At 40.9% G+C, this 18152-nt stretch overlaps 3 protein-coding genes across 3 annotated transcripts in view; 2 read left to right on the forward strand and 1 right to left on the reverse strand.

The window, feature by feature from the left end:
- The first annotated feature begins 1673 nt into the window (after positions 1 to 1673).
- Positions 1674 to 5502, forward strand: LOC136706879 (ankyrin repeat domain-containing protein 60-like). The gene is made up of 4 exons (XM_066680579.1): positions 1674 to 1950; positions 2356 to 2486; positions 2585 to 2708; positions 4144 to 5502. The coding sequence occupies exons 1-4, from the start codon at positions 1719 to 1721 to the stop codon at positions 4557 to 4559; spliced, it is 903 nt and encodes a 300-aa protein (XP_066536676.1). The 5' UTR covers positions 1674 to 1718; the 3' UTR covers positions 4560 to 5502.
- A 1064-nt stretch (positions 5503 to 6566) lies between these two features.
- myl12.1 (myosin, light chain 12, genome duplicate 1) lies at positions 6567 to 10475 on the reverse strand. The gene is made up of 4 exons (XM_066680580.1): positions 10318 to 10475; positions 8022 to 8227; positions 7387 to 7548; positions 6567 to 6741 (listed from the first exon to the last, which is right to left on the reverse strand). Exons 2-4 carry the CDS (start codon positions 8203 to 8205, stop codon positions 6569 to 6571), a joined length of 519 nt encoding a protein of 172 aa, XP_066536677.1. The 5' UTR covers positions 8206 to 8227; positions 10318 to 10475; the 3' UTR covers positions 6567 to 6568.
- Positions 10476 to 15820: 5345 nt separating this feature from the next.
- Positions 15821 to 18152, forward strand: part of myom1b (myomesin 1b) — a 44649-nt gene continuing 42317 nt past the window's right edge. Inside the window, exons 1-2 of the mRNA XM_066680928.1 lie at positions 15821 to 15915; positions 17048 to 17261. Of these exons, the coding sequence (XP_066537025.1) occupies positions 17116 to 17261 (146 nt within the window). The 5' untranslated portion in view covers positions 15821 to 15915; positions 17048 to 17115. The remainder of the gene's footprint in view (positions 15916 to 17047; positions 17262 to 18152) is intronic.

Genomic DNA, 18152 nt, shown 5'->3' on the forward strand with positions numbered 1-18152 from the left:
GGTGCACGTCTTGCTGGCGCATCTGTGACCAAGACAGCAAGTCTTTGTGATGTATCAAGAGCCACGGTATCCAAGGTAACGTCAGCATACCACCAAGAAGAACGAAACACATCCAACAGGATTCACTGTGGACGCAAGAGGACGCTGTCTGAAAGGGATGTTCGGGTGCTGACCCGGATTGTATCCAAAAATCATAAAACCACGGCTGCCCAAATCACGGCAGAAGTAAATGTGCACCTCAACTCTCCTGTTTCCACCAGAACTGTCCGTTGGGAGCTCCACAGGGTCAATATACACGGCCGGGCTGCTATAGCCAAACCTTTGGTCACTCATGCCAATGCCAAACGTCGGTTTCAATGGTGCAAGGAGCGCCAATCTTGGGCTGTGGACAATGTGAAATGTATTGTTCTCTGATGAGTCCACCTTTACTGTTTTCCCCACATCCGGGAGAGTTACGGTGTGGAGAAGCCCCAAAGAAGCGTACCACCAGACTGTTGCATGCCCAGAGTGAAGCATGAGGGTGGATCAGTGATGGTTTGCGCCATATCATGGCATTCCCTTGGCCCAATACTTGTGCTAGATGGGCGTGCCACTGCCAAGGACTACCGAACCATTCTGGAGGACCATGTGCATCTAATGGTTCAAACATTGTATCCTGAAGGCGGTGCCGTGTATCAGGACGACAATGCACCAATACACACAGCAAGACTGGTGAAAGATTGGTTGGATGAACATGAAAGTGAAGTTGAACATCTCCCATGGCCTGCACAGTCACCAGATCTAAATATTATTGAGCCACTTTGGGGTGTTTTGGAGGAGCGAGTCAGGAAACGTTTTCCTCCACCAGCATCACGTAGTGACCTGGCCACTATCCTGCAAGAAGAATGGCTTACAATCCCTCTGACCACTGTGCAGGACTTGTATATGTCATTCCCAAGACGAATTGAAGCTGTATTGGTCGCAAAAGGAGGCCCTACACCATACTAATAAATTATTGTGGTCTAAAACCAGATGTTTCAGTTTCATTATATATATATATATATATATATATATATATATATATATATATATATATATATATATATATGTGTGTGTGTTATTGGTTGAGTACTAATATACTGCATTTTTATAAATTATTCCGAATAAATTTATGAATGTCTCAATGTTATAAATACACTAGGGCTATAAAATGTCAAAACATTGTATCAGAAATGCTTTATTTATGCTTTAGTAATTGAACAGCATAATATTTTTGGTTTATTAATATTATATATATATATATATATATATATATATATATATATATATATTCTTGATTAAAGTAGATTAAGTGGAATATAAAATTTGACACTGTGTCAGGACCTGGGAATCTGTAAAATGTTTTTTTTTTCTTTTGAAAACACCAGTTGTTAAAAGGGACTCTAAGAATTAAATATAACTGAACTGAACACGGAGTGCCACATTAATCCGCTTGATTTCAGAAGACATGCTGAAGGGCAGGTGTCTACAAACTTTCGGACACACAGGTCGTGACTGTGTGTCCTGGCGGGCGTGGACAGTAGAACTCTGAGCTTCTGTGACGCCCTCGTTGCTGGGAAATGATGTCTGTGACGTCACCGCGTTTTCTTTAGAGACCGTGACCAAAAGCAGTTCAACACAAACACACACACACACACACAATTACTTACTCTCTCTCTCTCACACACACGTACTCAGTCATGTCGAAGAGATCCCCTTCTCGGACGCCTTCAAAACCGTGGCCCACCCCGAAGCCGAAAACGGCACCGAACCGGGTCCGGTTTAAACTGCATGTTAAACTGACAGACACCGGGGAGGTCTTCACTGTGCCCAACTGCTGCAGAAAGACCACTGTCAGTGAGCTGAAGACCAGGATTGAGCTCATCGCTGGAATTCCCATCGAATTTCTGAGACTGAGCTACCTGGACAAAGGTACACTCTCAGGAAGAACAAGTAGAGAAAACCTCTCTAACAATCCCTTTAACCCTTCACCTGTTATTCAGAGGATTCATGTGAAAGATTACACATTTCCATTGAAGTGTTTTCAGCGCTGAAACCAGGGTTATATATACAGTTGTAACTTTGAAATAAGTGCTGCTGATGAGCAGGTGTCTCATAATTATGACAGTAATTAATAAAAATGACTTAATAGCTTATAATAGTCAGAAAGGAGCTAATATTAGTATGAACAAATTACTTTATTTAAAGTGGCTGAAACAGGCTTCTGTACATTTCTAAAGACTACCATTGAGCTTTGTAATTTCCTTCTACTTTTCTGCTTGATTCACAAGTAACATTCTCTCTCTCTCACTTTCTGTGTCTGTCTCTCTCTCCAAGTTGACTTACAAGATAAAACAACTGTCAAGCGTAACAACATACTCCCAGAGACCACACTCACCTTGTCCATCTGGCCCTATCAAGGCTGGCCAGAACTGGTGAAAGCAGCTGTGTCTGGAGATATCTACAGAGTAAGCAACATCTGCAAAAAACTATTTTTTTACTATTGTGCAGTGATGTGATGTGATGGTGATGAGTAAAAATACTGAACAAATCCTTTTTTTTGCAGATACAGAGTGCAGTGTTTAGGCATTTTGTTACACTGCCTCAGATTCCTCACCGTCTTTTCTCAGCGCTCTTCATCAGCGCACACCGTGGAAAACTGGCCGCAGTGTGTTTCCTCTTAGAGAAAGGTGAATCAGGGCTGATGATATGGAACAAATATATCACAGTACATACGTGGCATACATGTTTCTCTATACACTTATGTCTATTTCTGTATTATTCATTCATTATCTGTAAGCGCTTATCCAATTCAGGGTCGCGGTGGGTCCAGAGCCTACCTGGAATCATTGGGCGCAAGGCGCGAATACACCCTGGAGGGGGCGCCAGTCCTTCACAGGGCACACACACACACACTCACACATTCACATCTACAGACACTTTGGAGTCGCCAATCCACCTACCAACGTGTGTTTTTGGACTGTGGGAGGAAGCCGGAGCACCCGGAGGAAACCCACGCGGACACGGGGAGAACACACCAACTCCTCACAGACAGTCACCCGGAGCGGGAATCGAATCCACAACCTCCAGGCCCCTGCCTGGAGCTGTGTGACTGTGAAACTACCTGCTGTGCCACTGTGCTAATGCTGGGGGAATCAAGTACCATTTTCCACCTAATACTAAACATGTAATGAAAATAATGCAAAGAGGAAGAGTTAGACGTGCATCTTAGAAAAAAATAATGCAATCAGAGGGATATTTTCATTTAGGTGGCAAAACCATGCAGCGATGTTATGTATGAACTGCCTACAGCTGCAATGAGCTTCTAAACAGAGCAATGAGTCAGACACAAGTTTAAAACAGCAAATCCAGAGGCCTTTTTTAATAACTACTAAACCAAGTAACTGAAAAGAGCAGAGTATATCTGAAATAGCAGAGTATAAAACTCTCAGGGCTGGATCTGACACTGTAGATTTGTCCAACATTGTTTTGCTAGAGGGCAGCGCAGGTAGTGTCGCTGTCACACAGCTCCCGAGTCCTGGGGCTGTGGGTTTGAGCCCTGCTCCGGGTGACTGTGTGTGAGGAGTTTAGTGTGTTCTCCCGTTTCCTTCAAAAGATGGTAGGTGTGGATTGGTGACTCAAAAAGTGTCCATAGGTGTGAGAGTGTGAGTGAATGTTTGAGGTCCAGGGTGTGTTCCTGCCTTGCGCCCAGTGGGTCTGGGTAGGCTCTGGACCCACCGCGACCCTGAACTGGATAAGCGCTTACAGACAATGAATGAATGTTTTTGCTAGAGAGCATAATTATGATTAAGATGCCAGTGAAGAAAGGGAGTTCCGTTTCTTTGTTTGGAGTTCGTTCATTCATGACAAACCAGTGTGTTGTTTTTCTCTTGTAAACATTGTGTTATGTAAATGAGTACACCAACAAATTATCAATTATATTTTCACACGTTTTATTGTATCACATCTAAACTACATGTACATTTTGCATCTAGTCAATAAGGAACATGCGATATCAAGTGATCACAGGTGTCAATTACACCTTGCTGCTGTTATTGCTGGTGCTAAGTGTTGATTTCATTATTTCTATTTCCCTCTTCTCCATCACCTCACCACTCGCCACAGGAGCCGACATTAAGGGCCAGACTCCATCAGGGAGGCGTGTTGTTCATGCAGCCGCAGCCAGTTGCAGCAAGCGTTGTCTAGAGGAACTGTATGCAGCTGGAGGTTTTGAAGACATGCCAGATTCTATGGAGGTGGCTTCTATCCTTGAGAGGAGAAGCATGCAGTATCTCAGCTACTTTCAGTGGAAGCTGCGGACAGTCAACATGAGCCTGAAACACCTCATGCATCTGAATGAGCTGCACCCCTACCAGCACTTTGACTCCCAGCAACGAACTTGGCAGCGTGGGCCTTATGGTCAGATGTACATGGTAGAGGTGAAGCAACGTGACCCAATACATCTGCCTAAGATCACATCACTCAGACCCTCTGGGAGCCCAACGCTCAGCAATGTGAAGACAACCTACACCGCGATTTAATGATTGTCCATGTGTCTGGTTGGAGCCTCCATGATAATTTGTCTCCAGTCTTTTCATTTTCAGATGTTTCATTTCGTCCAGAGCTTGAAATGCACAACACATTTGCTGCCTGTTTAATGCGTTTTTTAGTTAAAGCTGATATACAAGTGGAGCCAAATGTATACAGCTTGTTAAACTGGCTGCCCACGGTTGTTTTATTTCAAAATCTGTGGGTGGGTAGGTCGTCCAGATACCAGAACATATGGGCCAAGCTCTGTAAAAGTGTTTATGTTCTGAGGCCTGATATCGCCAACACTGATGTTCTAAATCTAATTATACGTAGTGTAAATTTCTCGTTACGCCCTCAGACCCTGTCTGTCTTTGTGATGGAGAGTGTCCGGATTATAGTGCTTTTGACTTCATGATCAGCTTTGACCATGAGGGAGCACACACTCACCACACATCCTCCAGAACAAGACACAAGATTCAGGGGATTCCTGATCAGCTCCAGTGGAGGTATCGGCATGTTCTGCAAGTGTATCCCACGACAAATGTTCACTCGCTGTTATTCCATAATTTTTCAGCCATGTTTCTTGTTTGCTTTTTTTTTTTTTAATTAAATAAACTTGACGGAATATGTTCAAGAAAGTTGTTTAGCAACCTGTACGTTTACCCCTTCCACCCTTTACTTTAGCACAGCTCAGTGGTTAGGATTTATGCAGCGTAAACAAAGCCATTTAAAATGAGTTGGTTTGAAAATCTCCACTGAAAAAAAAATTGTAGGTTAGCATTCTTCACACGAGAGGTGATAGGAACCGGACGTCCTAAGTGTTACAGGCTTTTCACAACTGCCTCAGAGGAAACTATGAAAATGTTTCTAGATGCCTGAGACGTTGTTTATAACGGTAAAGAGATAAGGAACGCTACTACTATTACTACTACCACCACCACCACCATTACAACTATGACTACTGCAACTACAAAGAAAATATAATTAAATACAGTGTGTGTAAATGTTTTTAATAAATTCTGCCATAAGAATTTGCACCTATCAATCTTGTAAATACTAGATCAAGGAACATATTGCTTTAAGCACTGAATATTCATCGATTCCTGCACGTTATGGGACTTTTCATGTGACTGTGTTCCAGAGGCAGATGTTCAGCTGAAGCAGTGCTCACAGAGGTTTAGGACAGGTTAGAACGTGCCGACAGGAATGAGGAAAACAGCCGCCGTATTAAAACAGCACTCATTCCTAGGTCTAATCTTAGTGCAACATAACTATAACTCAAAACACTGCTGAAATGGGTGCACTAAAAGAGTCTTTTCATGATTAAAGCATATGTTCATTAACAAAATCAACACTACATGGAATAAGGATTGAGTAATTTATTCAAAAACTTTATATTTATTATAAAATGTAAAAATTCTGCTAGACCAGGCCATAAACAGCAAAGGTGCCTGTGAGCATCTCACCACTGATTCACATTTTAACAGTTTTAAAGCACTGAGAAATTTTTACCTTATTCGAGGTCTGCAAAATTGGTAACTGCGTGTGTATGGAGTGAAATTAAAGGTATACTCGACTGAGAAGAGATCTAGAAAGACCTTAACTACATGAAATCCAAACCTCTTGATTAACAGTAGTTACAGAAAACCTCCGTTTCACAAACAAAAATCTCACCAAATTATAAATATCATCTGAAAGTGAAGCAGTCCGAAGTGAACCACAGTTAAACCAACCACACTGAAGAACAAACACCATTGAGCAGAACTAAGCATGGTCCCTTACTGCAAAGATTTCAGCAAAAAATGTGAGATATCTCTTACTTTGAAAACACCATTCATCCCTACGGGTTCAGTGAACTGGTCTTCTACATCTAACTCGCAAACCGCCCAGAGTGTAACTTTAACTCAAACACACAAACACACAGCAGAGTCGATGGCAGCTTTTCAGACGGACTCCAGAATCGTTAGTTCAGAGGAGGGTTAAAATAGGAAGGGCTGATTATACAGGGAGGTTTTGTGTTTTAATCGTCCTTGTCTTTGGCTCCATGTTTGAGGATACGTGTAAACTCCACATAGTTGAAGTTGTTCTTCTTGTCAATGGGAGCCTCCCTGAAGAGCTCATCGACTTCTTCGTCTGTGAAGCGGTCACCCATCGTGGTCAGAAGCTCACGCAGATAGTCTTCCTGGATAAAGCCTGAGCAGAAAAAGACATGCATTTTTGAGCAGAAGACTCAACATAAAGACTCTGGGTCTAAAACTAAATGCAATTAATTACAGACTAACAACAAAAAATGAGTGCAGTGGAAAATCTCTGCAAACTGTAAATTCTGTGCAATGTTTTCGGTCCTCGCAGTCCAAACACGGAACTTCTAAAACAATGTCCATGATAACCACAACATCACTCTGCAGGTTAAGACAATGGACATGTGCTCATCAAAAGCTGCTGAGCAAATCAAAAGGTAGTCGAACACCATATTTAAAAATCAAAATGGCAGCTTAAGAAAACTCCATCTGCTCAGTAAAAGGATGAACAGACTGAAAATAGACACCTATTTGTCCTCAATGGACTTTCAAGATTAAGTTATTGTGTCCCTGCTCTAGCTCACTGTAAAACTACAGAACTAGAAATCCCCCATGTTCTCAATATCTGCAGTTGACAGAGCTAATTAAATATCACTACTACCATCAAATGTTCAGAGACCTATCCCAGCATATGCTTTACCATTATCACAACAGATTTTCTACCCGCAAACTCTGAAATGAATACTCTTTGTCTGAATGTACACTCTCAGTAAGGCACTTGCTGGTTGTTGAGATTCCGAAGTTTAAGTCTTCTTACCAGTCCCTTCCTCATCAAAGCAGGCAAAGGCGTTGCGGATGACATCCTCTGGGTCAGTGCCATTCAGCTTCTCTCCAAACATGGTGAGAAACATTGTAAAGTTGATGGGCCCTGGCGCTTCGGTCATCATAGCCTCCAAATAGTCTTCTGTCGGGTTTTTGCCTGAAAAGATGACGAGGGAAATGAGGGAATTATTGAAATGACATATCCTGATTAAGACAAAGCTGCATGGAGAAATATTAAAAACATGATCTTTGTTAAGTTCTTACTTGACTGACCTAATGATGAATAGACACAATATCATTTTTCAGTTGCATACTAGTCATTTCCAAGACACAGACGTCACTAATAAACAGAGGTTACTATGAAACCACACAGTAACATACTGGTCAACATCCAAGGGACATTACCCAAGCCGTCTGAAAGTATTTCTGTAAACGAGAAGACTCAATTTGCACCTAGCCATTATTTGTACTTTGTGAGACTGTTCAGAGTTAGGAATGCTCTCTAGGATGTTATATACAAACAGAAAGGAGGATATCTGACCGCTGCAGCATGGCTTAGGCTATTCGTAAAGTGTCAAAATGGCCTATAAAATCTGTCCACCAGCTCATCTTACAGCACTAAAGCCTTACCCAGAGATGCAAGCATGTCATGCAGATCTTCCTTGTCCACAAAGCCATCACGGTTCTGATCAATCATGTTGAAGGCCTCCTTGAACTCCTGAATCTGCGACTGGTCAAACATAGCGAAGACATTGGAAGTTGCGCGCTGAGGGCGCTTCTTGGTGGTCTTTCCCTTTGCCCTTTTGCTAGACATGTTGGCTCTGTTGTGTTGTTATCTAAAAGAAAGTCAAAGTTAATTGTACATATGAGAATTTCAATCTGGGTTTCAGTCAAACACCACCCAGCTATAATATCATTTTACAATCAATCAATTTTTATATCATTTTACAAATTTAGTAACTGTTTTGAAGCAGTTTCCTTAAATATTATTCAGACGCCGTCCTGCTAAAAGCTGTTAAGAGCCATATTAAAAACGGATAGAGTGGATCATGTAATTACAGAAAATAGGATTTGAGCAGTCATGCCTGGCAAAGCAAGTCTACAAGAAATCTAACAATGTAATGAGGATGAACAAATTCCCTGCACTTCCACTATAAAAGGAAATGTGCAAAATGGATTGTTACTCTTGTAAAGGCTTCTTTTCCTCTCTGAAAAGGACAGGCTAATCAGGTGAAACAAATGCCCTTGTTAAGACTCATTTTTCAAAAATATCTAGGGTATGTACTCTTTTCAGAATGAGAAATCATGTTTAATTCTTGCCTGACCTTAAGATAAAAATCAATAATTACCTCCAAAGAACTCTACAGGGCTGTTTGAAATAGACATGGCTGATGAAATACAAACTATTACAATGGGGTCACTCCCAGATTCATAAATGCCACTCCTGTCCTTAACAACTCTAATTATTCAGAAGGCTGCAATTCACTCAGTGTCTGTACAAACTGGCTACAAAAGGGAGAGTGATTTATTTTAAATAGTCAACTCAATTTTAAAACGTCATAATCCTTATAAAAGACAAAATCCAACCAAAAACTTGGCCAGATGTATCTAGAAAACTGTCCTATATTTTTGCCCAAGAGACTGCTATACATAGACCTACCACTACAAGTTAACCCAGATACTACATCAGCTGTTGCAGAATCTGTCTTACATGCATGTAGATTAATATGAATATAAAACATGTTAATCTACATAAATATTTCAGTGCAAAGAGGCACAGAAGCACATTATTTAACCATTAATCAGGCAATAAGTAGGTCTTTGGTCGTAAAGAACTACATACAAGAACACACAACTAAATGTTAATAAAACATATACTTAACTACTGATAGCTTTAATCTGGTACTGATGTAAAAAATCACTTCTTATTTTAATAATATTATTGGTATTTATTGTAAAATGTGAACAGAGAAAGTAAATGCTTATTGAACAGGGGTTGAAGTAAAAATGATAGAGAATGACAAAATGATTTTTTAGATGTCATTCGTCAGTCCTGCAGGCAAAGTGCCTTTGAAGCTCTGAGTATATTTTACTATTACAGATTTAGTATGTAATTCATAAAACTGCCCTGGCCTCTCTTCAAAAAGACATCTGTCCAAAACATCCTGTCTTTAGCTAGTACTTTAGAATGTTACTCTTTCTTTTTCTCACATACATGTATATATCTATGCACACAAACACCGGATGGGCTGTACATCCCAAGCAAACGAGACAGTATATAATTAAATCAAGACACTAACGTTATTATTTACATAGTAACACTTATTATCAGAAGGCTTTGACCTGTCCTCATCAACGCTGCGTCACTGGCCTTGTTTCTAACGCGTTTTGTTGTCTTTATTATATATTTGCCGTAGATATCACATATTACTGCTGGATTCTTTGGTTGTTTTTTGGTGATTAAAGCTCACATTCCTCAGTGCGGGTTTGTATTTGGACACGGTGCCGAGCCTGATGTGTTTACTAGTCAGAAATGCAACAGAAACCCAAACGCAGAGAAGACCGACGGTGAAGCCTTTAAAGCAGATCCAGCTGCAAAGAAACAGACAGCTTCTCCGAACTATTCACTACATTCAACACCTATAAACTCTGTATACAGCCTTGAATTAGTTATTGTGATTGTAAACTCGCCTCTAGCTGCTGAAGATCTTTGTTATTTTAATCTATTTCACGATAAGCCTCGGTGTGGCTCCGCAGCTAACACAACGCTAACGATAGCTTACATCCGGTTTTAAAACGCAACATTCAGCGACACGTAGAGAGCATTAAATAAACTGTGCCTCACAACAAGCCACAAATTGACAAAACGATGCAGATTTGATATACATTTATCCGCTTGTAAGAGAAATTATGCGGAAAATCTTACCTTAAACCTGACGGAGAGATGGCCTGCTTCCACAGCTTAGTTCAACCAGCGCCCAAACTTCCTCATCACCTCTCAACGGCGACGAGCCAGAACAAACCAAGTCCGCAATAGGGGGGGTTTGCGATAAATTAGCAGTAAATACTCAAGCACAGGACTGGGAAAAAGACTAGAACACAAACCATGAAGACAATAACGTAAAACTATATCCATAATTAATATTTTAGCCCATTTATTGTGGTTTGTATTACGTTTACATAACATCTATTTTTAAAACACCCATTTATACTGCAACTTGGTTGCTCCAAACACACCCAGTGTCTGGTGTACGTAACTGTTCTCTAAACATGTCCATATAAGGGACTCGGAGCTTTTCTCTTTGACTGAAGACGTTTGTGAACTTTTTAATCTCAGTTTATTCACTTCGCTTTTCGTCGCGCCGATGTTTTAAAAACTCTTATCTCTCTCTCTTTTATTTTGTCTGTTTATAGTGCCAAAATCTCGTTTTAAAAATATATAACCTCTGAAAATGAGAAATAATAATGTTCTCTGGGAAAACAGCTGTTGCATTCTTGTTCACAAGGGGGCAAAACTCAAGCCAAACAATACGGGGGGTTATTCCACAGCTAACGTAAGCCCAAAGTCGAGGAATGTACAGTAACAGTATATTAGGTCTGACGGGCTTGATTTTTGGCTTATCTGGCTAAGAAATCCTGCTTTGTGTAGGTCTACTACCCACCCTGGAGTATATTTCACAAAGCCAGATTCCTCAGTTTAGCAGAATAACATAAGCCCATAGTTGAGGACACTCCTGTTGGAGGATTGAATTAGCTCTTTTCCTATTGGACGGAATTGACGGTTGGGTTATCTGGCTAAACTGAGAAATCCTGCTTTATTGAATACACCCTGTGGTCTTACACAAAGCAGGATTTATGACTTAATTTGATACATGTGTTTGGTTTTCATAGATATATCACAATTTTATGCGAAAATAAATACATTTGTTTAAATTTACATTGGAAATATTTGTAAAGTCGAAGTGTCGAATTTAAAATTTATTTGTAAATTGTTGAATCTGCGTTTGTGAATCGAGTCACTCACGATCGCCCGATCAAAATACAAATGCAGCCTGATCCACAAATGTGGCCAGCAGGCGAACAAGCTCCCGCTAGGTGGCACTGTTGTTTTAGGACGTGTGGGGACAACTTAAATGGAGACGCATTTGCGCAATATTTAAAGTGGAAGTTTGAACAAAAAGCCCCCAAGCCGCTGAATTCAGCTTCATATCACAGACAGTTAGGAGGAGGATTACTGAGGAACACTTGAAGGTGCCCTAAATTTAACGACATTAAAAAGTCCAATGGAACTTCCCTAATTTCGCTGTAGAATAGGGTTGTCAAATAAAATACTTTAAAATCATTCCGTATTTGGACACTAAAAGCGGTGTTGCGTATTGGACTGATATGGACACGATGTGTTTCGTAATTTTGCGATTGAACTGTTAAAAACGGGTGATTTTTTCCGACAGACACCCTCAGACGGAGGGGGGATACCCCACGGCTCCTAAACAGAATATGCGCCTCTCATTGGTCATCACTTTTATTTAGCCAATCCGCAGCCAGAGTTAGCTGTCTATCATTTACTGCGGCAGCCAATGGAGTCATAGTCCCGCCTACAGGGGGTTGTTTCGCTGCCGCCCTGAGAGCAATAGGTCAGTCCCGAAACACTGGTGGAAACAACAGTGCCACCTAGAGGTGGCTTGTTCGCCTGCTGGCCACATTTGTGGACCAGGCTGTGACTCGATTCACAAATGCAGATTCTGCATTCTAGATTTATTTTACAAATACATTTTAAATTCGAGACTTCGACTTTACAAATATTTGCAATGTAAATTTAAACAAATGTATTTCTTTTCTCATAAAAATATGATATATCTATGAAAAACTAAACATGTATTTATGAACGTAACTGTATTTGTACAAATTGCAGACTGTGAGACACAGATTGGGATGTGGTCATTTGTGAACAGTGAAACATATTTGTGACTTGTGTTTAATTTGAAGATTAACGTTTACGCATTTGTAAAGTATTTTGAGACTAATCTCTCTCCATAAATCTATGTTATCCCAAAATCAAGCCAAAATAACTGCATTATACATACTTGGTGGAAGAATAATCGGTGTCATTATTTTTAGTGGCCGTTCAGAAATGTGCTAAGTGCGTGTGATTCTCAGTTGCAACTCAATTTAAAGAGTAATTATACATAAGACTTATTTTTTTAATAAACAGCTTAAATGTATTGCTCTGAAATAATAAAATACACCCTCCCTACATCAAAACACATAAAAAAATATTTTTAAATTAACATTTTAATTGTCATGGTGGCGCAGCAGGTAGTGTCGCAGTCACACAGCTCCAGGGGCCTGGCGGTTGTGGGTTCGATTCCTGCTCCGGGTGACTGTCTGTGAGGAGTTGCTGTGTTCTCCCTGTGTCTGTGTGGGTTTCCTCCGGGTGACTGTCTGTGAGGAGTTGGTGTGTTCTCCCTGTGTCTGCGTGGGTTTCCTCCGGGTGACTGTCTGTGAGGAGTGTGGTGTGTTCTCTCTGTGTCTGCGTGGGTTTCCTCCGGGTGACTGTCTGTGAGGAGTGTGGTGTGTTCTCCATGTGTCTGCGAGGGTTTCCTCCGGGTGACTGTCTCTGAGGAGTGTGGTGTGTTCTCCCTGTGTCTGCGTGGGTTTCCTCCGGGTGCTCCGGTTTCTTCCCACAGTCCAAAAAACACACGTTGGTAGGTGGATTGGCGACTCAAAAAAAGTGTCCGTAGGTGTGAGTGAATGTGTGTGTGTTGCCCTGTGAAGGACTGTCATGCTGTGATCATAACTATGAGAAGTGTACAAGCATATAGAGAGCGAGTATTTTGGACAGTTTTGTTTACATATGGTCCCCTTCAATTTTGGAGCATTTTTCAAAGATGGGCTTGGGATAGAGTTAGCTGAAACCAGTTTGTTGCTGTTACTCTTTAATGCTATCAGTGAACATTGCATTGTTCATGGTTTGCTTTGCTTTTTTCTGTTTTAAATGTCAATTCTAAGCTAATCAAAAATGTACACCAATTGGCCAGGAAAAAGATTTGAAACATTTATTACATTTAGAAATGCAATTGCATTTCTGGCGCAACAGGTGGTGTTGCTGCCACACAACTCCAGGGTCCTGAGTTCAAGTCCTGCCTCAGGTCCCTGTGAGCAGCTTGTTGTGTTCTCACTGTGTCTGTGTGGGTTTCCTCCATATGCTCCAGTTTCTTCCCAAAGACAATAAACATCTAATAATTTTACACTATATTTTACAGACCAAGAGACAGTTTGCTTTGAAGACAGTGATACGACATCTTCACTTGTATGACATGAGTACTCACTCACCTATGCTCTTTGCTGCATGTGTGAATATTGTTTAGAAAAATGCAGCAGGATGGGACTTAGCATGGCCATGGGCAATACAGAGTACAGGGCTCTTCACTGTTGCAATGAAAAGCAGAGATAAAAAATTAAGATGTAGCCATTTGATTGCAGGTATGGTCAGAATGCTAACAGAGAGAGAGGGCATCAGAGCGTTGTGGTATTGGCAGTGGCCCTATTTAACTGACTGAGGCTGCTCCTCTTGTTCAGACAACTTAAGAATGGTCCAGGCTGTACTTAATTATAACTAAAATAAATGTTTGCCAAAGTGCAATAAAATAGTTCTCATTTTGCAAATAAAATAAATTCAATATTCAGATAAAATATCAGGAAGTTATAATATAAAAATACATAAAAAAACACTTTGAGGGACATATGAAAAAAGACAGTTTTGCATTCATTTTCTCTGACATGTTCATTGATTTCAGCTCCAGCACTTTGGCCCTGTCCAGTCACTCACAATATGAGATTTTTGTCCAGCCTGATTAATCTGGCATTTACATTAACTATTTCATTCATTATCTGCAAGCGCTTATCCAGTTCAGGGTCACTGTGGGTCCAGAGCCTACCTGGAATCATTGGGCGCAAGGCAGGAATACACCCTGGAGGGGGCGCCAGTCCTTCACAGGGCAACACACACACACACACATCTACGGACACTTTTGAGTCGCCAATCCACCTACCAACGTGTTTCTGGACTGTGGGAGGAAACCTCGAGGAAACCCATGCGGACACAGGGAGAACACACCACACTCCTCACAGACAGTCACCTGGAGGAAACCCACGCGGACACAGGGAGAACACACCAAACTCCTCACAGACAGTCGCCCAGAGGAAACTCACGCAGACACAGGGAGAACACACCACACTCCTCACAGACAGTCACCCGGAGCGGGAATAGAACCCACCACCTCCAGGTCCCTGGAGCTGTGTGACTGCGACACCACCTGCTTCGCCACCGAGCCGCACTATGTTAACTATTTGTTTAATGAAAAACAAAATGTAGGACACATATACTTTGAGTGATATCCAGTGATAGCAGTTCTATAAATAGAATATAAAAAGTCCCTGTTTCTGGTATTTTCCATAATTCCTGGAGTTCAAAGTTACACATTTTATTGAAGTAGTAGGAGACAGGTGACGGTTTGCTTTAAATCATCATCAAAACACGACGTGTGCCCTTTGTTTAATTAACACATTAACAGACTCTGGAATAGGGGAGGTAAGGGCTCACTGTGTGAAGGGCTGAAGAGTCTCATGAGGCATTTTCAGATCCAGGAGAAATGTACGGCTGTTGCCAAATTACCATGACATAGACAATAAAACCTGAAATCTCAACCTCCCAGATCCCGCAGCATGCACTTAAAGGTGGCATGTGTGGTGCGCGAGAGGTAACAATAGCAGGGGCTATTGTTAGTGTAGAACACAGCTGTGTGAGGCTTTATGGTAAAAGTGGAAGCCACAGAGTCTCCACCAGTATTTGGTGGACCAGCTTCATCATATTAGAATGAGGAGGAACATTTGTTTCTGTGCATCATTTCACAGTTATGTAAATTGTAAATTTCTGGGTTAATCAACTGAATTTTTAACATTAATAAGAACAACAACAATAATATTAAATGAACATTTTCAGGACAAAATGTAAATTTTATTTATATTGACTCACTGATATTTTAGTCCACTATGAAGGATTTCTCAGTCCAACACGCCCAACATCGAGGACTGTCCAATATAGGACTCTGTATTTGGATTTTACATGTGTATTTTAAATATATAAATACACAAACATACACAAGGTAGAGGTCGTTTTTGGTGATTTATAAAAGTCACACGATGAACCCAGTGTTTACATTCTTCTTCACCGTTTCCCAGTAAAAAAAAAAAAAACCCTCCCTGATGATAAAGTTATCAGGCCGTAATTTATCTCTGAGAGAGCCGCCACTGACCGTGAGAGCACCGGCTGGTTGCTGCTATATTTATCCGCCTCCGTGGCCATAAAAGGCCTGAGAGGTGCAGGACATTCCCCTGTCCAGCCCGCTGTATTTTTGTTGAGTGGACAGCGGTGTGTGTCCTCAGCGCAGGGTCCAGTCCGCCTCCGCCCGGATTAGTTCACCCTCTCCCGGCCTCAGAACTCAGGAGCACCGCTTAGAGAAAGGTGAGAGGCCTGGAGGCCTGAGTGAGTGACCCAGCCAAGTTTGCTTCATGCGAAAACAAGGGAACTGTTTGTGTGTTGTGCAGACTAACACTGAAAAGATAAATAAGATATTGTGATTGTAATTGTGATGCTCGAAGACTGTATGAGGATAAGGAATACATGAACGTGTCCTCAAGCTGTTGAGTCAAAGCTCAATTTTTATTGTCATAAATGTTGCTGTGAATATAAATAACAGTAGAACATTGGTGGAGCTTTGGGTTAACAGTGTGTGGACACACCAGTCCTGCATTTGTGCCACATTTAAGAAGGATGTGCACAGAGTGTCTCTGAGTTTTGTTTCATGTATTTGTCATGTTTTAATGGTGTCTTGTCTCAGTGCTTTAGTGCACGGTGTTGATTTTTCTGCCTCTTGATGTTCTCTGCACCAAAGCTTTGGAATTTTAAATTCACAATTTCTGGAAGATAAAAGAAATATCCATTTCTATCACTATTAACTGTATTTCCTACATGTAGCTGAACACAGTAATATGATAACAGGACAGTACACATTTCAAAAACCTATGCTAATGTACTTGGTAAGCAATTAGCCATTGATTCAACGTTGAAATAACGTAATGACTGCCGTCTAATCAACGTTCTCTTAAGGTTGAAAATGAAAGTTGAAAATACGTCCAAACACAGACATTGAAAAGACGACTATTAGACGTATTTTGGACGTCCATTGACGTTATTAATTGGTCCTGAAATAAATTACTTGTATAAAACGCGTTTTGGACGTCCACTGACGTCATCGATTGGTCACCACTTAACTAACTTATTAAGATGGATTTTGGACGTCCATTGATGGACAGGACAGACTACTTTTAGACCTATTTTGAACGTTCAGGGACGTTCCTTGTTTACTGGTTACTAACTAATAAACTAATATAATCAATAAATTGCAGTTTTCTACAACTGAAAATATGATGTTTATTACTGTAAAATAATATGCTGTTAATCTGGAGTCCACTAATGCACAGGTTAGAAACAAACAAATGGACTTGAATAAATAAAATAACATAACAAAGCGTAAAATTATATTGATATACAAATCAGTGTTACCTTCATAGCGAATTTTTTAACTTGTGTGTAGACAATTTAAAAGACTTCAGAGTAGGAGAACATCAGACAGAGGCTCTAGTCTCTGAGCTAAAGGAGAGCATGTCGGGATCGATACCATTCTACCAGAAGCACCACCGTCACTATGACCGTGACTATCGTAGTCGAGAGACGAAGTCGGCCATCAGCCAATACCAACAGAGCTCCAGCAGATACTCCGCCCAGAGCAGCAGCAGCAGCTCCAAGGGGTAAGAGGGTGTGGCCGAGGAGGGGGCGGGAGTCTTAACAAGTCAACCCACTCTGCATCTACTGAAACCCTCCTTTAACTTCTCCTTTGGTCCATTTCACACAGTCCCTCATTTTTACCAAAACACCCATTGCTTCCTTCCTTATTTCCTTACATCATCTCTCACCTTGCTTTTATTTCCATCAGAATTAGAGCAAAGCTGCTTGTGTCTGAATCCTGCATGCTCTAATAATTCCTCTTGTATCTTTGGTTGTGTGTGTGGAGAATGGAGGAAATTGTGATTACACTCTGCATATCATCATGGTTGTAGCAAGACTTGTATCTACATTTTTGCTGTTGTTATTTCTTTTTTTGGCAAGTTTTACAAATGTCAGTGAGGCTTTATGTGGTATGGAAATCTCATGATAAATGTACACAAATATATATTTTGTTAAATATAGCTGCTAAATTTGTTGTGTATATATGGCATTGAGTCACCTATCCTGAACTGAGGTTTAGTTGTGGCTAATTCTTGACCAGTGTAGTGACGGTGCACCAGATTTCTGCTTTAGACGTTGGGCTTGAGTGTAGTTGAACTCCATTTTGTTCTGATTTATTTTCTCTGATAAGTTTATTAAGGGTGACCAGACGTCCTTTTACTCAGACATGTCCTCTTATTTAGATTTTAAAAAATGTCCGGCCGGAATTTCACAAACGTCCGGGATGTTGTTTTTCTAGAGCTTACATAGAACTTCGAGAAGTTTCGTTCACAAACTAGTCCCGCCCTCCCCTACTCCGATTGGTTCGCTTGAGTGAGAAGGGGGCGTGGTGAAGTAGCCTAACATCTTCTGATTGGACGGTCTGTAGAGCTACAGTTATTGGTCGATAACCTTCTCTGTAAACATTTAATTGG

Source organism: Hoplias malabaricus, chromosome 9 (genome assembly GCF_029633855.1).
Source record: "Hoplias malabaricus isolate fHopMal1 chromosome 9, fHopMal1.hap1, whole genome shotgun sequence".
Lineage (NCBI taxonomy): Eukaryota > Metazoa > Chordata > Actinopteri > Characiformes > Erythrinidae > Hoplias > Hoplias malabaricus.